We start from the raw sequence: 21,963 nt of genomic DNA, 5'->3' as shown, positions 1-21,963 counted from the left end.
ATAGGTCCGAAACTACTCCTTTATTGTAACTTTTTTTTCGGTACTCAAGCAGATGTGCAGTCGTAAAATATCTTCCACTCCATTAGGCCTTCTGGTACACCAACCGTATGGAGCATATTTGAAATAAAAACAGTTTTGGATGCAGTTTATTCTTTTATTAACAAATCTTTTCGCCTTCTAGGACATCTTCAGATTATCTTAAAATTTTCCTTTCACAACATTAAAAAAAAAAGAAGATTCTGTGCTATATTGTTGAAGCATGCGTTGAAGAGTTGAATCATTTGAACCCTGAAAGACTCCTTCCGTTTACAACATTTTATTAAGGTGTCCGCCAGTTCATCTGATTCTACACGTGCTTAAATGTACCACAAAGCTCTTTTATGGTTTCTTGAAATGTTGTAAAAAGGCAAATATTAAGATAATATGAAGAAGCCCCACGAAGGCAGGACACTGTGTTAATAACTGAATCAAAACCTCGACATTTTTTTAATTAAAAAGATGTACAATCAGCATATAAGTTTTATGAATGAGATTTTCACTTTGCAAAGGTCCCGAGTACAAGTCTCGGTCCCGCACACAGTTTTAATCTGCCAGCAAGTTTCGTATCAGCGCACACTCCGCTGCAGAGTGAAAATTTCATTCTGGGAACATGCCCCCGGCTGTGGCTACGCAATATTCTTTCATCCAGGAGTGCTAGTTCTGCAAATTTCGCAGAAGAGCTTCTGTGAAGTGTGGAATGTAGGAGACGAGGTACTGGCAGAATTGAAGCTGTGAGGCCGGGTCGTGAGTCGTGCTTGGATACCTCAGTTGGTAGAGCACTTGGCCCCCAAAGGCAAAGGTCCTGACATCGAATCTCAGTCCGGCACACAGTTTTAATCAGCAAGGAAGTTTCAGGCCAGTTTTCTGTTTGCGAGGCACTGTTCAGGTAGCTGCCCGTAGCGCGTTGCACTAGAAAGACGGTTGTAATGTCTCTTGCAGCGGTCTCTCCGCGATAATTTCAGAAATTTTATAAATTATATAACTCAGTATATATCTCGAAATATCTCTTCTTATCTTACCGATTCCTAAACTTTAATATACGATGATTATCAATGGAAAGTAGTTTCAAGCCCTATTATTCCTTGGAGCGTGCATTTACTCCATGGGTTAGCTTCTCTGCTATCTATGTTATCTTTTATGAAAAGAATAATTGAGATCTTGCCGATTAGCCGTGAAAGAACGAAGATGTATATGTATGTATTGTTGAGCTAGTCGCCATTTTGATGAGATTCTGTATGAGAAGGAATTTAATTCATGATCTAAACTAAAGTAAGTGTGTTCGCGTATTATTTAACTGATTATTATTGACAGTATCTGCTTACTATGCTGTGTTGCACGGGATCAGTGGGGAACGTCTGATTTACACTGGACGAACCTGCCGTTTTGTTCGGTCAAGATATCCAGTTTATTACTTTCAATAAATGAGCTAACGCACTCTTACCAGCAGATCTCCGGTCTTCCCCATGTGATAACCAAAAGTTAATAATTATTATAAATGTTTTCAGGAGATCGACTGACAATTTTCGTCGCACCGAGACTTCGAAATTGCTCACTGCCTTATGGAATTTAAGTTAAGCTCAATTTAATCAGGATAGAACAGTATTGAACTGTGTGAATGTGATAAGCCTGCTTTGTAAATGAAAATTCCCTTAATTTACGCATGTTTTTTACTATCCTGATCAGTGAAGCTAAATCAGGCCGGTGTGAGAGAGGTTTTTCAATTTCAGATCCCACAAAAAAATATTAAACGGTGACCCACATAGACGAAAATCTGTCCTGTGTCGGAGAGCACAATGTCTGCAAACGCCATGTGGGGTCGCGGCACAGACTTTGCGGCCCCCATAAACAGCGGAGTGGACGCGGCTAACTGAGACTCGTCCTAAGTTCGTGCAGGAGACAGTTAAAGTTGTGCTGCGAGTAGTTTTCTCTCCGGAATGCCTTTGCTGCTCAGAGATGCTACTACATGGTAGGACTGTTCTGTCCTTTTATATCAGTTTCCTCCGTGCGTAGTGTGCCTTTTCGACTTCGGAGCACAGGAACTGAGATGTCTGTATAATCTTTCTCACAGAATCTCAAGCTAAAGTACAAAAGATATATCATAATTTCTCTTTCTGACAAGAAAACCCTCCAGATCACCCTGACATGTACAGTTCGATTTTAATATTCAGGTTTCATTCGAGTCGCTGCAGAAAACTGTCACATGTACACTCCTGGAAATTGAAATTAGAACACCGTGAATTCATTGTCCCAGGAAGGGGAAACTTTATTGACACATTCCTGGGGTCAGATACATCACATGATCACACTGACAGAACCACAGGCACATAGACACAGGCAACAGAGCATGCACAATGTCGGCACTAGTACAGTGTATATCCACCTTTCGCAGCAATGCAGGCTGCTATTCTCCCATGGAGACGATCGTAGAGATGCTGGATGTAGTCCTGTGGAACGGCTTGCCATGCCATTTCCACCTGGCGCCTCAGTTGGACCAGCGTTCGTGCTGGACGTGCAGACCGTGTGAGACGACGCTTCATCCAGTCCCAAACATGCTCAATGGGGGACAGATCCGGAGATCTTGCTGGCCAGGGTAGTTGACTTACACCTTCTAGAGCACGTTGGGTGGCACGGGATACATGCAGACGTGCATTGTCCTGTTGGAACAGCAAGTTCCCTTGCCGGTCTAGGAATGGTAGAACGATGGGTTCGATGACGGTTTGGATGTACCGTGCACTATTCAGTGTCCCCTCAACGATCACCAGTGGTGTACGGCCAGTGTAGGAGATCGCTCCCCACACCATGATGCCGGGTGTTGGCCCTGTGTGCCTCGGTCGTATGCAGTCCTGATTGTGGCGCTCACCTGCACGGCGCCAAACACGCATACGGCCATCATTGGCACCAAGGCAGAAGCGACTCTCATCGCTGAAGACGACACGTCTCCATTCGTCCCTCCATTCACGCCTGTCGCGACACCACTGGAGGCGGGCTGGACGATGTTGGGGCGTGAGCGGAAGACGGCCTAACGGTGTGCGGGACCGTAGCCCAGCTTCATGGAGACGGTTGCGAATGGTCCTCGCCGATACCCCAGGAGCAACAGTGTCCCTAATTTGCTGGGAAGTGGCGGTGCGGTCCCCTACGGCACTGCGTAGGATCCTACGGTCTTGGCGTGCATCCGTGCGTCGCTGCGGTCCGGTCCCAGGTCGACGGGCACGTGCACCTTCCGCCGACCACTGGCGACAACATCGATGTACTGTGGAGACCTCACGCCCCACGTGTTGAGCAATTCGGCGGTACGTCCACCCGGCCTCCCGCATGCCCACTATACGCCCTCGCTCAAAGTCCGTCAACTGCACATACGGTTCACGTCCACGCTGTCGCGGCATGCTACCAGTGTTAAAGACTGCGATGGAGCTCCGTATGCCACGGCAAACTGGCAGACACTGACGGCGGCGGTGCACAAATGCTGCGCAGCTAGCGCCATTCGACGGCCAACACCGCGGTTCCTGGTGTGTCTGCTGTGCCGTGCGTGTGATCATTGCTTGTACAGCCCTCTCGCAGTGTCCGGAACAAGTATGGTGGGTCTGACACACCGGTGTCAATGTGTTCTTTTTTCCATTTCCAGGAGTGTATTAGTTACAGTGTATCACACGGCACAACTACTTCTTGGAATATAGCGGTTAACAGTTCAGGGATAATAATTTTGAGGATGATGTTGCGTCTACGCTAACACACGGCAAATTGTACTTAAGTGGTGAGAATACAAAAGTCGGTGTGCCGTATTGGGGCCTCTTGTTCCACGAACGATGGTCTTACCGAGTGAGCTGTTCCCGCACGAATTGCATCCAGTCCTCAGGGTCAGTATTCCATTGTCTCTCTGACACGTTCCAGATTTCAAGTAGACTTTCCAGCGTACTAGCATTATCAGCAATAAGCAGCATGTGCGTTCGGGTCCCAGTCCAACACAGTTTCAGTCTTTCATAAAAATTCAGACATCGCGTATTTCCTGCTGCAGAAAGAAAGAATCGTTTTCTAACATGATCGGTTACAAATTTTTAGCATGCACTTGTTGCCTTCATACTTCCCTTCAGACGTGTCTCACTGGAGATACAGTACCATAAACCCATAGTGTCATCGATTTAGATGAGAGAAAACTAGAATAAACTCTAGTTAATGTAGATCTAAATATGAAACTGATGTCACTAACTTTCATTTTCGGTAGATGAATTCATTGCTACAGTCAGATTAATACTATTACGCTTCTACTACTTACTGATTTTTCGTTGTTTTTTCTTTAGTTCCGTAGACGATAAACATTCTGAGTAACACAGACTACCGATTCATTTCAGTCACGTTAAGAAATAAAAACCAACAACCTAGCCGGCCGCAGTGGCCGCGACCACTACGGTCGTAGGTTCGAATCCTGACTAGGGCATGGATGTGTGTGATGTCCTTAGGTTAGTTAGGTTTAAGTAGTTCTAAGTTCTAGGGGACTGATGACCTCAGAAGTTAAGTCCCATAGTGCTCAGAGCCATTTTTGAACCAACAACCAATTTTTTCTTTGTCGGTAAGGTGGGAACAGAAAAATAGAGGGCACTGTTTCCAACATCCTCAGGTGCTTCACTGTATACAAGGAATAAGAGAACGCCACGCCATGAAACAGACAAGTAAAAGGGATAATGTCTGTGTCTACTTACAGTCAAAAGATAAAAATTTCTTATTAAAGCTGATAAAGCCATTCCCAACATTTATATCCTGCTATTTAAAACTTCTGATTCACGAATGTGCGAGCGTCTATGACAAAATGTTTTGGGAGCTAAGGCCATTCCGAATGTGAAAAAGAGCCCAGTAAAAATGTCAGAGTAAGAACATAGTAGGTATTAAAATAATTTACAATAAAAATAATTAAAATACGTTCCAAAAACGTCGCGTTTGTAGCATTTAAGGAGAAACGGCTCTCCCTAGCGTAACACTTTCCTCTGTTGTAGGCAGTATGTGGAGGCAACGTTGCTGTTACCTGCGCCAACTAACCGCTATCTGTAGCGACGCCTAAATGGAAAGCTGCGGATGCGCAGTGTCGTAAATATTAAGTAACCAGATATCGTGACGGAAACCCCGGTGGCTGGCTACACATTTTAAATTACCAAACTGCAATAATCAGAAATAATACGCTTTCTTTATGAGTCACATAAGTCAGAATTACTGCGGTGGTGGTGGATAGTGTTTAACGTCCCGTCGACAACGAGGTCATTAGAGACGGAGCGCAAGCTCGGGTTAGGGAAGGATTGGGAAGGAAATCTGCCGTGCCCTTTCAAAGGAACCATCTCGGCATTCGCCTGAAACGATTTAGGGAAATCACGGAAAACCTAAATCAGGATGGCCGGAGACGGGAGAATTACTGTGACAACTAATTTCAAAAGGCTTCCTGATAGTATGTGGGATCCTATATACCAGCACTATCCACTGCAGTGAGTGTGCTTACAATTAATAAAATTGTTTACACAAATAAACGCCTTTTACATTAATAAAAAACAATGGTAGAGCTGGGAAACGTCATTCACTTAAATAGCCAAATTTGGTTAGGACGTTTCAGTGACGTAAATGAGTCCGGGAGGTGAAGGTATTTTCTGAGGCTCTTTCCAATGCTCAAAATATCTACAATTCTTCTACCCTTTTTCTCCTGTTGTAGTATTTGAAGATTGGTGGAAACATCAGAGATTGTGTGTTCCGTCTGCTGCAAGTGAGCACTCAAAGCTGACTTCGTACTGGAATTAGCAGTATGCTCCCTAAAACTTAAATTAAAACTCGTCCCCGTTTGGCCTACGCATTTTGATGGTCAGATGTCACAATAAATAATCCCTTTTTGATTCCTCTCTATGTCTAAATTTTGGCCGTTATTTTTGGGGACAAATAGACTGGGTTTTATACCCCTATACAGCCAGCTGTTTATCTGTTTTCTTGGATATCTTTCCTTAGTAAGGAAACCAATGATAACTCATACCTTTTACATCTCTATCAAGGGATCAAGGTAGTATACTCGCCATGTAATCTCTGTGCTACATTTGAGGGAGGTCCGTTTTTCTTTTTTATAATAATACTATCAATTTTATGGACGTCATCTGCTCCACAGCCATTGGAGTTAGCTACGTACTTAATTATGCGTAACTGTTGCTCAAAAGCTACGTTCTTTGGTGGAACATTATGCGATCTATGCAACATGGAGAGAAATGCTGCCACTTTCTGTTGCCATGGGTTGTTCGAAGAACTATGAATTACTGTGTCTGAAGTTGTTGGTCTCCTATAAATATAGTAACTAAAACGGTCACACTTGTAGCGAAATTGACAAATCTAGGAATGGCAATGTTCCGTTCACACTCTGTTCCATGGTAAACTCAATATTCACGTTTTCTTTACCGAGCTCCTGAAGAAAATCTTTTAAATCTTGGTGCAACTGATTGTACAGCAAGAAGACGACGTCAACATAGCGACACCATAGTAAGACGCTACTGAAAAACTATTATAATATGGGATTCTGGGTCTGTAATGTATACAAACATCTCCACAGATGGAGCACAAGATATAATAAGTGATAATCACAGGATTTTCAATGACACTTCACAACATGAGATTGATGACATTTTCGAGATTTGTAAAATAGTTCTACAGTTTAATTACTTTGGGTTCGGAGATGAAGATTACGTGCAAGTACAGGATTTGGCTATGGGCTCGCCCCTCTCTTATAGTTCAGCAAGCAGGCAGTGAAATTAACAATTTACAATTCCTGATCCTCGGCCATAACCAGTCGTCGTATCTGAGTCAACTTCAGAAATAAAGCTTTACTACCGCCACCAGACAGCCACCACAACAATCTACACAAAGCTGTCTACCAAAGTACCGATGCATATAGTTTAATAAATTCTTGTCCGCGGCTCGTGGTCGTGCGGTAGCGTTCTCGGGTTCGATTCCCGGCAGGGTCACGGATTTTCTCTGCCTCGTGATGACTGGGTGTTGTGTGATGTCCTTAGGTTAGTTAGGTTTAAGTAGTTCTAAGTTCTAGGGGACTGATGACCATAGATGTTAAGTCCCATACTGCTCAGAGCCAATAAATTCTTATTCAAAAACACAAATTATTGGTTATGGTTCAAAATGGTTCAAATGGCTCTGAGTACTATGGGACTTAACATCCGAGGTCATCATTACCCTAGAACTTAGAACTACTTACACCATCTAACCTAAGGACATCACTCACAGCCATGCCCGAGGCAAGATTCGAACCTGCGACCGTTGCGGTCGCGCGGTTCCAGACTGAAGCGCCTAGAGCCGCTCGACCATCACGACCGGCTATTGGTTTTGCATACCTAAAAAGTAACGAAAGGAATTCTCCACAGACACTCTCAAAACGTGTTTCCACAAAACTCTTTAGGATTAACATAATCAATCCGGCTCACAGAGTGTAATTAACAAGTAGAACTCCTCTGTGACAGGCCACACAACCCTCTGGGATTAACATAATCAATCACGCTCACAGACTGTAGCTAACAAGTAGAACTGCTCTGTCACAGCGCGCATCTCGCACTCCTGTGTGCCGTCGATACACATCCACAGCTTGTCCAACAATCACGGACTTCTGTGCAGAATTTGTGCTTAACAAACACAACCAGATCACAGCTGGTATACCACACACTGCAGTATATCAACCATGAAACCACCAATGTGCAATCGTAAGCTACAAAAGCAACCAGCTAGTTCTGCTTTAGATACACAGAAACCCCTTTTTTCGCCTCGACTGGAGTAGCTGTAGCTCCAGCCTGGAAGTTTTAGTGGCCAGCAGTGCAACAACCAATTATATTATACCATGGTTCCAGCGTGGTATAAGGAAAGACCTAGATAATAAAGATGTCCAATTGTGCAACAGGAGCATTGTCTACTGTTCTCCAAAGCAACCGATAAAATTGTTTTAACTTCAAAGAAGTTAGTTTCCTTGTGGTTTTCAGTGTGCTGAGAGTCGCCGTCTTGTCTGGTCTCAGGTCTCCACGGGGACGGGCATCATGTCTCACTTCGTCAACCTGCACATCGTGGTTCCCGAGGCGTTCATCCTGGGCAGTGGCGAGCACCACGTCGACGTCGGCAGCGGCATCAGCCTCGTCTGCATCATAGAGAAGGTGAGTCCAAGTCCTACTCCCTCATTCAGGGGCCGGCATTAGCCATGTCCGGTAGATTTAGAATAAAGAGAGGGAAATTCTGTTAGACTTCGCGAGTGTCGGGCAGCGCAGTTCCTGAACTAATTTCACGAGAATTTTCAATTATATGCCAGTTTCAGCAACTAGTTTGCTGCTGTGAAAATGCAGGTACTGAAGTATGACTTACGATTCAGGCACGCAACCAAAGATTATGTTCACCTCGTGCACGCTTGGAGCACATACCTAGATGTAAAGACTGCTGGTCTAGCATGATGAACTTCTCCGGTATCTTCAGGAAATCGAGGTTCAGAGTTTTACGAACCTGTTTGAGTACCATAAGAAAGCAGCAGCCGTCAAGTAGTGGCATTAGCACATCAAACTAAAGGCGGATCCTCACTAGACGTCAACGGAACGGAAAGTCGGGAGACGTCAAAGCCAAGTGGTAGAGTGTTCACCCCAGACGGAACGTAAACATAGCTCAGTTCTCTTAGCGTAATAGCGAACGTTGAAAATGAGGACAATGGTACCACCTGTGATACAAATAGTCGGAATATAGATCGAAATTAAAAATCTAGACACGGTAAGTTTTTTTAATGGCCAAAGCAAACTTCATAGCGTATGTTCATTAGGTTGGTCGGGTAACCTGTTGAGAAGTTAAATAATATTTCAAAATACAAACACTTAACTGCTAGGAAAAATATTTACAACCAAACACGCTCCACCGCAGAGCTAAAATTTCATTCTGGAAACACATCAAATATTATTCATAAAGGGATACATAGCCCCTGTTTACTTCGTCGTACTTCACCCACTATGTTTTTGTCTTTCGTAGCAGCAAATAACGTTAACTAATGAATATTAGTCCGTCCATTTACGCTTTTATACACAGTGTAAGCGTCAGCTACATTCAGTCTCTCTTATAGAACACTGTGTGGAGAAAAATATTCAACTCATCAAAAAAAAAAAAAAAAAAAAAAAAAAAAAAAAAAAAAAAAATACAATTTGTCACGAAAACAAAGGAAAATAATAAAATAAAGACTAAGATGAAGCAAGAGCACTGAACTCGATTGCATAATGTGAGTGAGCGCTGCGGAAATCGGTTAACTTCCGATATGTTCCCTTCCATCAAGTGTGAATCGGCCATAAACTACCAAAACAGAAGCCTGCCTGCACTACATTTGGGTGACGTCATTTTTTTGTTTGTAATCTTCCAACAAACACTGGTACCGCTACAACGTATTGCGTTTCTTCGGAAAGGAACAGTGACAAGAATGATAAACATAGTGGCATTTAATATATAGTATAAGGAATCGTCATAAAATGAACATTTATTTGTCCATCATTAATTCCCATATTGGAAATACAGTATACATTATTCAAAGGACGTATGGCCCGTTATGATTTGGCTATTACATATGCATGAATACATTGATACATAAATGTTCGTATCATCACGATACCTTTACCCCGCCACGAGTGTCCCACAGTGAATATTATTATTATTATTATTATTATATTCTTTCTTGTCTCAGACGTTACGTCTGGTCAAAAAATGGAAAGTGACGCGGACCTTGATCAAACGTGACTTCCTTTTAACTGTACGGTATACGTTACATTGCATTTAGGAACTTTCGGGTAATTGAACATGTATCAATAATTACAGATTTCTGTAGTTGTATATATACGTTTGGATGTAGCTGTATTGCGTTGATATACTGGTGGATATTGTGTGGTATGGCTCCTGTAGTTGTTAGTATAATTGGTATAATGTCAATTTTATCCTGATGCCACATGTCCTTGACTTCCTCAGCCAGTTGGATGTATTTTTCAATTTTTTCTCCAGTTTTCTTCTGTATATTTCTTGTATTGGGTATGGATATTTCGATTAGTTGTGTTAATTTCTTCTTTTTATTGGTGAGTATGATGTCAGGTTTATTATGTGGTGTTGTTTTATCTGTTATAATTGTTCTGTTCCAGTATAATTTGTATTCAAAATTCTCCAGTACATTTTGTGGTGCATACTTGTATGTGGGAGCGTGTTGTTTTATAAGTTTATGTTGTAAGGCAAGCTGTTGATGTATTATTTTTGCTACATTGTCATGTCTTCTGGGGTATTCTGTATTTGCTAGTATTGTACATCCGCTTGTGATGTGGTCTACTGTTTCTATTTGTTGTTTGCAAAGTCTGCATTTATCTGTTGTGGTATTGGGATCTTTAATAATATGCTTGCTGTAATATCTGGTGTTTATTGTTTGATCCTGTATTTCAATCATGAATCCTTCCAGCTCACTGTATATATTGTCTTTTCTTAGCCATGTGTTGGATGCGTCTTGATCAATGTGTGGCTCTGTTAGATGATACGGGTGCTTGCCATGTAGTGTTTTCTTTTCCCAATTTACTTTCTTCGTATCTGTTGATGTTATGTGATCTAAAGGGTTGTAGAAGTGGTTATGAAATTGCAGTGGTGTAGCCGATGTATTTATATGAGTGATTGCTTCGTGTATTTTGCTAGTTTCTGCTCGTTCTATAAAGAATTTTCTTAAATTGTCTACCTGTCCATAATGTAGGTTTTTTATGTCGATAAATCCCCTTCCTCCTTCCTTTCTGCTTAATGTGAATCTTTCTGTTGCTTAATGTATGTGATGTATTCTATATTTGTGGCATTGTGATCGTGTAAATGTATTGAGTGCTTCTAGGTCTGTGTTACTCCATTTCACTACTCCAAATGAGTAGGTCAATATTGGTATAGCATAAGTATTTATAGCTTTTGTCTTGTTTCTTGCTGTCAGTTCTGTTTTCAGTATTTTTGTTAGTCTTTGTCCATATTTTTCTTTTAGTTCTTCTTTAATATTTGGATTATCTATTCCTATTTTTGTCTGTATCCTAGATATTTATAGGCATCTGTTTTTTCCATCGCTTCTATGCAGTGGCTGTGGTTATCCAATATGTAATCTTCTTGTTTAGTGTGTTTTCCCTTGCCTATGCTACTTTTCTTACATTTGTCTATTGCAAAAGCCATATTTATATCATTGCTGAATACTTCTGTTATCTTTAGTAATTGGTTGAGTTGTTGATTTGTGGCTGCCAGTAGTTTTAGATCATCCATGTATAGGAAATGTGTGATTTCGTGTGGGTATGTTCCAGTAATATTGTATCCATAATTTTTATTATTTAGCATGTTGGATAGTGGGTTCAGAGCAAGGCAGAACCAGAAAGGACTTAATGAGTCTTCTTGGTGTATTCCACGCTTAATCTGTATTGGCTGTGATGTAATATTATTTGAATTTGTTTGGATATTAAGTGTGGTTTTCCAAATTTTCATTACTATGTTTAGGAACTGTATCAATTTATTATCTACTTTGTATATTTCGAATATTTGTAGTAACCATGAGTGGGGTACACCATCAAAAGCTTTTTGGTAATCAATGTATGCGTAGTGCAGCGACCTTTGTTAAGTTTTAGCTTGACCTCTGCATCTATTATCAGTTTACATCCTCTTGCTCCTTTGCAACAGTCTTTTTGTTCTTCATTTATAATTTTGTTCTGTGTTGTATGTGTCATTAATTTCTGTGTAATGGCTGAAGTTAATATTTTGTATATTGTTGGTAGGCACGTTACTGGGCGATATTTAGCTGGGTTTGCTGTGTCTGCTTGATCTTTAGGTTTCAGATAAGTTATTCCTTGTGCAACTGTATCAGGGAATGTGTATGGGTCTGCAATGTAACTGTTAAATAATTTAGTTAGATGTGAATGTGTTGAGGTGAACGTCTTTAGCCAGAAATTTGCTATTTTATCTTTTCCAGGGGCTTTCCAATTCTGCGTGGAATTAATTGCTTGGGTGACTTCATGTTGCGAAATTATCACTTCAGGCATTTGTGGTATCATCTTGTATGCGTCTGTTTCTGCTTGTATCCACCGTGAATGCCTATTATGCTGTACCGGAATTGACCATCTGTTGCTCCAGAAGTGTTCCATGCCTGTTATGTTTGGTGGATTGTCTATTTTAATGTGTGTGTTATCTATTGTCTGGTAAAACTTCTTTTGGTTTGTGTTGAATGTTTGGTTTTGTTTCCTTCTATTTTCACTTTTTTGTATCTTCTAAGTCATTTGGCCAGTGCTTGTAATTTCTGCTTCTTTTCATCTAATTGCTCTATCGCTTCTTGTTGTGAGATTTTGCCTAACCTTTTTCGTTTTTTGTCTGACATTTTATTTCTTATAAATTGTGTTAGCTGTCTGATGTCTTTTCTCAGTTTTTCTATTCGGATCTGCAGCCTGTGTTGCCATGCTGGTTTTGTGGGTTTCTTCTGTGTGTTGGCTGGTTCTGATCTCTGCCTAGTGTGTATATTTAGTGTAGTGAGTGCTCCTATATAAACCAGTAGTTATAACTCTTACATAGTTGTCTTTTCATTTATTTTGTTGTGTATGATTGTTTTGATAGTTGTTATTGCTGTTTCGACTTGTGGGTTATTTGGGGGTCTATGCAAGAATGGTCTAATGTCTGTATTTGTGTCTTTGTATTCTATATATGTCAGCTGAAATTTTTCTTCTGTATCTAACATGTGTGTCACTTCGTGTTATATTTGTGCTTGTTCTGGTGGCTGTCATAAGATTTCATTTTCCTCTGATTGTTTAATTGATGCATGTTGTTCTTTGTTCGTTTGCTCTGGGATGTTTGAGTCCCTTACTGTATTTTCTTCTTCTTCTTATTGCACATTATTTTGTTCTAGTATTTGTTGTACTTGTTGTTTGATGTTTTCTAGTTCTGACTGGGGTATCTTGTTATTTTTGATTATTACACGGATATGATCAGCTAGTCGTTGTTCTGTTAAAAATGGGTATCTGGTAATAAATGTTGTGTATACTTGTGATCTGTATCCAGTTGTGTTGGTTCCTAAGTTTGTTGCTTGGTAATGACAGAACGTGAGGTGTCTGTTAACTTCATCTGACCATCTCATCCTCTGTCTTTGTTTTCCTTCTAGAGTGGTTGGAGGAAGCATATCCTGCAAAACACCTCTATTTGGATTTAAATCATTTTCCGTGTGGCTAGCAGTGTCGTTACCATTGTGGACGGGCATAGGGTTCAAGCGTCGTCCCCGACCATGACAGCGCTTGTCAGAGGCTTCATTAGTTCTGTCCTGAACCAACTAATCACACTAAAAGGGGGTTAGCCCTATTAGAGGTTTGTTCTTTTCGTCGCCTTTTAAGACTGGCAGAACATACCCGAGGCCTATTCTTTTCCCGGGCCTCCACGGGTTTTATTATTATTATTATTATTATTATTATTATTATTATTATTATTATTATTATTATTGCTGTTCCTTTCCGAAGCAACATGACTCATTGTGATGATACAAGTGCTTCACGGAAGACTAGAAAAGAGGAAGGAAATTAAGTGACACGAATGCAGTGTGGACAGACTTACAGTCTCTCTCTTTAGCCGGACGAGCTAGCGGAGCCGTTACAAGGCTGGAGGCTTCATATGGTATCGAACGGGATCGTAAGACTTTGAACCTCCATGTCCCGGAAGTCCTTCAGGAGTGCATAGTACCATTGCAGCAGTCGTTACATCCAAGAAGGCTATCTGATCAGAAGTATCCGCACACCTATTAGTTGATATTAATATGGGATGCGTCCACCTTTCTCTCTTATGACTGCTGGCGATTTCAGTGGGCCTGAATGTCTCTGGGGAAATGGGTGCTCAATCTTCCTTAAGAGCCCAGACCGCACAAGGCAGTGAGGTTAGGCGCAGCGGTATGGATCGCATTCGAGGTTCTAACTCTTCCCAAAGGTGTTCCATTCAGTTCAGATCAGTACTCTTGGCAAGCCTGTCTGTTTCCGATAGCACGTCCAATGTCCACCCACTCTCCAGCGATGTCACTTTTTACAAAACCTCATGCATCCAGAAGGAACCTTTTCACATTGCAACAGACTTTGCGTTGAAATGAAACTTCCTGGCAGACAAACTGTGTGCCAGGAGGAGAATCGAGCAGGCGACCTTTGTCTTTCGCGGACAAGTGCTCCGCCAACTGAGTTGCACGACTCACGACCCGTGCTCCTAGTTTTACTTCCGCCAGTACCTCGTCTCCTACCTTCCAAACTTCACGGAAGTTGTCCTGCGAAATTTGTAGAACTATCAGTCCTGGAACAAATGAAAGTGCGGAGACATGGTTTAGCCACAGCCTGGGATATATTTCCACAAACATTCCCCAGGCTGTGGCTAAGCAACGTCTCCGCAGTATCCTTTCTTTAGGAGTGATAGTTCTGTAAGTTTGGCAGGAAAACTTCTGTGAAGTTTGGAAAGGAGGAGACGAAGTACTTCCGGAAGTAAAGCTGTGAGGATGGGTCGAGAGTCGTGCGTGGGTAGCTCAGTGGGTAGAGTACTTGCCAGCGAAAGGCAAAGGTTTTGATTTCGAATCTCGGTGTGACACTTAATTTCAATCTTCCATGAAGTTTCACGTCAAGCGTCGCTTAGCACTGACTACAGAAATGTGTGGTTTGTGAGGAGCAACTCGACCATTGTGCGCTCATTCTTTTTAAATCTCTACGCACAGTTATTTTGCTACCTGGACATGTAGAATCACTTTAGAACTCACTAGTGATTCCTTTATTTTATTTCATAAAATTTTTTCACCATAGTGTATATATTATAATATTTCGAAAGATGAGGACCTTCGGTAACCCGTCGGGTGCATGATTCCCTCTTTAGAGCTCCGAGAAATATCAGCTTCTTGCTGTTACTAAACTTTCTCAATTGGCGGGTTGAATAGCTACACAAAGAAAAGTGTTAGATTACTCCGGACTTTCATCACGTATTCAGATCGAATGTCTAGGCATTAATGATTTCAAATCAGATTAAAGCCTCACAGAAGTTGTATCGTGCTTCGACCAAATACTGAAATCAGTGTCTGTATCGTTAAGAATATCGAAGTTAAGTAATACGCATCTACATCTACATCTACTTCCATACTCCGCAAGCCACCTGACGGTGTGTGGCGGAGGGTATCTTCAGTACCTCTATCGGTTCTCCCTTCTATTCTAGTCTCGTATTGTTCGTGGAAGGAAGGATTGTCAGTATGCCTCTGTGTGGCCTCTAATCTCTCTGACTTTATCATCATGGTCTCTTCGCTAGATATACGTAGGAGGGAGCAATATACTGCTTGACTCCTCGGTGAAGGTATGTTCCCGAAACTTCAACAAAAGCCGGTGCCGAGCTACTGAGCGTCTCTCCTGCAGAGTCTTCAACTGGAGTTTATCTACCATCTCCGTAACGCTTTCGCGATTACTAAATGATCCTGTAACGAAGCGTGCTGCTCTCCGTTGGATTTTTTTTATCTCTTCTATCAATCCTATCTGGTACGGCATGGGACTACATAGCGTGGATCACTGTAGGTTAATCAAGCAGTGAACCCAACTACAGGCAAAAGAACGATATAGGAAACATACGACAGACTGCTTGTCTACTTACATGAACCATCACCTCGTTCTGAAGAATTAACGCACGCAAAGAAATTTATCTGTTGTTAGAGAGCTGATGAATTTCTTCCTTGCAGCTTAAGTAAAGTACAGTCTCGGACTGCCGAAACACTCTGGAGCAACACCATTACAAAACATCCACGTAATGGTCACGCACGTTATGTGTGATTTTTTTCAGTTGGCCGACGTTCCTTACATTGCTTCATTGGTTCGCTGTCGTCGCGTCAGATAATGTTGTGAAAACTGCACAATATTTCAAATAAACAGTTGTTCGTCATCTCAGGTGCTTACTGACGTGTTGCTGCAGTGGCTCGCCATTATATACTCTGACTGGCTAGAAAAGCGCAGGCGCCAAGGGCTTGGACTGTAACGTCATCGTATAAGAATTATAGAGCACGGCGACATCCACTACCCTGTCATCGCCTACGATGACTTTAAGTACCACCCCTTGACGCCTGCGCTTTTCTAGTGAGTCAGCGTATATATTGACGAGCCACTGAAGCAACACATCAGTGAGCACCTGAAGATGACGAGGATCTGTTTCGTTGAAATATTTTCCAGCTTCCACAACATTATCAGACGCGACACCAGTGAACCAATGAAGCAGACATTACCTCGAGAAAGTCTTAAACGTTACGTTCCTAACCTTGCTGGAGAAATTCGATTTGCTTCATCAGTGTAGTATATGGTTTTCTCTTGTCTCAAAAGTTTTATTTGCGAAGTAAATTAGTTCAAGGAGATGCTCTTAGGCAATTAAAGGTCACAAGTGTGCAAATTACTACAAGGGCTGATCACAAATTTTCCATTTGAGGGCGTTTCTGCAGCGTATATGAAACGGAGCATCACTCCGATGCTCGTCCATAGGCACCAACATACAGGCAAGGGCTTAGTGCGGCATCCGTGTATTTCCGACGTGCGTGAGGTAAATGCAGAAACATGAACTAAGGCGGGTTTATTATCAAATGTGTCCATACAAGACCAATGTGCTGTTATTTTTTTCTTGGCCGCCGAAGGACAGACACCGGTAGAAATCCCTCGGAGAATGAAGAATATTTGTGGGACAGCTTGTCTGTTGGAACCACCGGTGTAGAATGGTGCGCCAAGTTCCGTGCTGGTCGCGATTCAACACAACACGTCGGCTGATCTCGGAGTCCAGTGGAAGTTACTTCAACTCAAGTGGGATATACTCAAGCACACGACCTACAGTCTTGTTATCTTCTCGTGCGATTATCACCTCTTGGGTTCCTTAAAGAAGGACCTTGAAGGTCGACGATTGCCGTCTAAGGAGGATGTGCAGCATGCGGTTACAGACTTGTTCACGCAGCAGGACACGGTTTCTTGACAAATGGGTATCGTCAACCTGGTGCGTCAGTGGAATGATTTCCACAATATTCACGGCAACTTTGCCTGATTAGCATACGGATTCAGCGCCTGTCGAACAGAAACTTTTTTATTGGCCCCTATACAAGAAATATTGTAACATGTGATGCTGATCAAAGAATATAATAATTGTAAGAAGGAGCGTGGAATTCGTGTGTCGTTTTATAATTTAAAATTTTGTCTGCAATAGCAGATACATAAATAGGACAACGATTGCGAAGCCAGTGGGTGCCACAGAGGATTCAACAACACAATCCTTTGTTATAATCGCTTTCAGTTCGTCAGGCCTTAAAGTTATTACTGTTCCAAATCAGTCGCCTTTTTATATATTCTCCACATATTATACTTACTTCCTTGTTGCAATTCATTTCTAGATGCGAGATGCTCGCAGGCTCTGTCTGTGAACTTTTCCAGAAAATGGTGACGTAAATAGTAGAACTTCTTGAGGAGTCTATTTTGACCACTGGAAAAGCGCTTGTGTGATAGATGCAGGACTGGAGAAAGTTCGACCAGGGGCGTGTCTTTCATCACTGGAAATAATCATAAATTACTTCGAGGCAGATCAGGTGACTGAGGAACACGACTATCCACTTAAAAGTGTTTTTATCTAAGAAACTACCGATTAAGTCAGTCACCATAGCGCACATAGTCTATCCTTCTAAATAACTGTCTGCTCTCAAGTGACATAGTTGTCAGAAATGCTGATGCGAGATTTTCATTTTTTAGTTTCATTTTCGGATGACTTTTACTCTTCTTTGAACTGTCGCACTCATTAACGCTCATTCTTGACAGTCACGACACTATCAACACAGGTTTCACTTTCAGTAGATTTCATACCGAAGAGATGGAGGAAACACTGTTCTTGCAACGCAGATTCCTTCATTTGGATTATCAAAACCACTCCTCACTACCACTGCAACTGCTGGAGTTCTGTGTGCTGTACAGTGCTGACTTCTGTGTAACGCATACGCAAAGAGTGTATGTTTCTATCTGACCTCTATCATGAGAAAAAAGATAATCCTCAGAAACTGACCATACCTTGTGTAGGCAGGACGCCAACAATCACGACAGACTTACAGCTCACACTCATGCCCGAGGCTACTCGAAACGGTAACCTCTACTTTCCAAGGAAGCGAACCTGGAGGCCGACCAGTAATGCTTTTACGTTTCATAATAAAATTCAGTCGTCAGTTGCACATATATTTTTATTTCGCTTTACCAGTTTCAACCAATTAATTTGTATCCATCTTAAGCTTAGAAACGGTTTAGAAGATGTCAGTATCTTCTTCACATAAGCAAAATGTCATGATATGTCCGAAAATGTACGTAATGTATGTGATTATTGTAAACACATATTGACAAGTTGATAATTTCCTGTAAATGAACAGTTGACATGTACATAGACGAGATTCATTTACTGGAAAATATCAATTTTTCAATCTATAAGTCAAATGATCACATACAATATATATGTTTTCCACATGTCATGGCTTTGTTTCTTTGAAAAAGATATTGACATCCACTAAACGAATAGCAATGTCCTGAAGATGACGAATTAATTTCTTGAGACCCGCACATCGAAATAAAATATCTGTGCAACTGACAACTGAATTTTACGCTGAAAGATATACTATACTTGCTGAATAATAATTTTAGGTTACGTAATTGAAACACGCCTAGCTCTAAAGGGAAATGTTTAGATCTATGGGTACATAAATGGAAAAAAAACTTTTCAGATGGTAGTGATGAAGTAATTAATATAGTGGAGATGTATTCGCATCCAGATTTCAGTTTTTCATCAATCCCATCACTTCAGACAAATGCCTGCATTACTCTTGCAACTGACTTTGAATATAATTTTCGGAAAGTTAAGGAAATTTCTTTAGCTGTAGGGACAGATGACTTTGCAATGTTGAGGATTAAATATCTAGCATAATAAACTCATTTAGGAAAGTTTGTTTTACTACATCGCAGTAAATCAACTTCTCAGTATACATAGGTTGCGTGAAGAAGCGAAGATTAAAATTAAAAACAAATTCAGAACGAGAATACACTTAGACATGGTAGAATAATTGGTTGTAGGAGGTGTGTTTATGCCTGACAAGTAACAAGACTGAGTGAAACTGTTAAAAGGACAGGAAGATTAAAAGAATTCTCCTGACACTTATGAAGAAAACCACGCTGGAAACACAAGAGTAGCAACAACGCGCACAAACTTAGCCAAATAAATGGTGGCCTAACTAAAATAAATTGATTATCTATGGGGGAAATGGTTACCTGAAGAAAAAGAAAACAGGAGTTGTCTAATAGGGCAGAATGAGGCATATCAAGTGGTGTTTCGTCAGTGACGTATCGATTTGAAACATTTACCCGAAAGAAAGAAAGGAAAAAAAAAATTCTGAATGTGGACGTTTGAAGCACGGGAAAGCAGGAACACATTTTTAAATATGTATGTTTGCAGACTGTAGTCTGGGAAGGTCCTGAAACGAACATTGTTACAAAGAGCTCTGCAGAAAACCCTTGCTATCATAATAGACCAGTCGATAAAAAGCTCATGCATGGGACACAACACGGGCGGCGAAACATAGTCAGTAACAAATAAATATGTAACAGATATCGGCATTCAATGTAGCACTTATGCTGGGATAGAAATTTGACTAGGAAAAGAAACTATTACGGACAGTTGAGTGGAAGACGACAGAACTCCCACGGTGTGGCGAAAGTAGGTTGCACTTTCTGTGACGTGACGTGGCTCTGGGAAATAATCAAAGCGCCTCTGTGGTTTTGTTTCGTTAATTCGCTGGCCAGTCTGCCGCTCTATTTCGGTGGGTATGGCGTTTCCAGCGGTCCTTTAATAAAGCAGTAAATTATGCTGTGAATTTCCATTTGCCGTATCGGTTCAATCATGAGTAACCAACTCATTGTGTCAGGTTTATTTGGGAGAGCATGTTACCCCGCTCGCATGTAGCCTTTCTGTTACGTAACGACACCGAAAGCCAGCCTGCGCTTTTGTAATTCGAAAAAAGAAACAGCCGACAATACCACAGAGTGCGCCGCCGTTGTACACTCGTCACTGAACACGGATTAAAACTGCTGAGAACCATGCAACCAAGTTAATTATAAACGAATAAAAGTATTTGTTTTTTCGCTTCCGAGTCACTGACAACGTCCTCATGTTGATAGTGAATTACTCAAAAATGAAATTATTTTTACTATAGGATGTTTTTCCACCCAAAGTCATATTCTTAATATAATTTGTTGTGATATGTGATGTATTCATATTGCCACTTACAGTCTCTTTATGTGAAAGGTCTTCATTATGTGTATGGCTGATTTTGACGGTAGGCATCCAGGCTACAGCCACACACCTGTCGCATTACCCTGTTACTGTTCTGTTAACTAACTAAAAATTGATTACGTTGCAAGCAAGATTACGGCTGGCGAAGTGAATAAATGTCCTTAATAGAAGCTGTGTGTTGTCAAATAATTAAAATATTTTTTAGCGCTTGCCTAATATTGTGACTCCAACGGCAGACTGGACTTCAATCTGGGTCAAGACTGCACTAAGATAGACACATCACTGCTGCATCAAGAAACTAAAATCGTTTGTGGATGACTTCTCAAAGTCCAAAAACCTATGCAGAAAATTTACAAGTCCTTAACCACCGCAGCTGTTCAGATACACTCCATGAGCCTACAAGAGCTTCACAACTCTTTAACACCACTCAGCTGTTCAGAGTTAGAGTAATTTTCGATAGTCGCATTTGTGGATTCCTTCAGACTTTATAGGTGTCCCTAGGCTTTTCGCCCAGAAAATTTTCAGACACTTTAACCGCGACAGACATGCCACTCCTCAGTACGCGTCTCAATGAACCTATATCCCCAACCCATTGAACTAGACTAATATGAACGCTGCCTTGTACACAGAGTGATTCTGTGATGAAGTTAGAAAATTTAGACAGTAATGGAGAAGAGTAAATGTATTAATCTGAGAGGGAGGGGGTAACGCTGTTCCGGAAACGACGAAGTCGGAAGTTATAAGCGATACGTCGGAAATTGGACCTCTTCTATGGCAATCTCTTAGCTTCCCATCCAAAAGAAGAAAACAAGAATTCCAGTAAATATAGGCTCTATGATGCATGCCCTGAGAGCTTTAGGCGCTTGTTAGACCGAAGAGATGCGTTTCACAGTAGCAAAGATAAACAAATGCTCATAGTACTTAAGTTATATGGTTTACAGCCCATGCTTACCTGAGAGTTCTCTCTTGTTTTGATCTATAATACCTCCTCCCAAGATATGAAAAGCAAAGCGATTCCAGTAGAAAAGTTCCAGTGTCAGAGACTTCTGAACTACTTTCGCTCACAACTTTAGACTCGGTCATTTTTAGACCAGAGTTATTTACCTCACTTTGATTCATTTACCCTTCTCCATCATCCCAAAATGGTTTTAACTTCATCACGGAATCTTTCTGTTTAGTATAGATCTGCGTTGCAAGATCCCACGTAATGACACATACAGCACATATTTAAAAGCTTCAATTGAATCAAGTTTGTGCACAGATTAATTTGAGTTGTTTAAGAAGCCAGTTTGATTATCTGTCAGTAACCCTGACATAATGTCTTTCCTTGTCGTGTTCCTTACTTTCTCAAATCAACCAGTGGAAACAAATATCAGTTCAATATATAATATTTTGTGTGTACATATGTGTGTTACTACGGCAGCAGTTTCATTCAAATAGTTGATAAATGTTGAACCCTGATCTTGTTCAAGTCTACTACAACAGCAGTTATACAGGATGTAATGGATATAAGTACATATATTTCTATTAGCGACTGAGGATGGTGTATTGGGAAACATCACATCAGCATTTACTTCATTTGCAGAGTAATGATTA

General features: G+C 41.2%; 1 protein-coding gene across 3 annotated transcripts in view; it reads left to right on the top strand.

Annotated features, from left to right (window-relative positions):
- The window catches only part of LOC124616008 (hemicentin-2-like), a 1,911,634-nt gene that overhangs the window by 1,716,723 nt on the left and 172,948 nt on the right, over nt 1-21,963 (top strand). For all 3 annotated transcript variants that reach the window (XM_047144221.1, XM_047144219.1, XM_047144220.1), the window contains one exon: nt 8,064-8,198. In XM_047144221.1, the coding sequence (XP_047000177.1) occupies nt 8,064-8,198 (135 nt within the window). The remainder of the gene's footprint in view (nt 1-8,063; nt 8,199-21,963) is intronic.

Source organism: Schistocerca americana, chromosome 5 (assembly GCF_021461395.2).
Source record: "Schistocerca americana isolate TAMUIC-IGC-003095 chromosome 5, iqSchAmer2.1, whole genome shotgun sequence".
NCBI lineage: Eukaryota > Metazoa > Arthropoda > Insecta > Orthoptera > Acrididae > Schistocerca > Schistocerca americana.
Note: the sequence above shows the minus strand (reverse complement) of the source record. Positions and strands in the feature narration are given on the sequence as shown.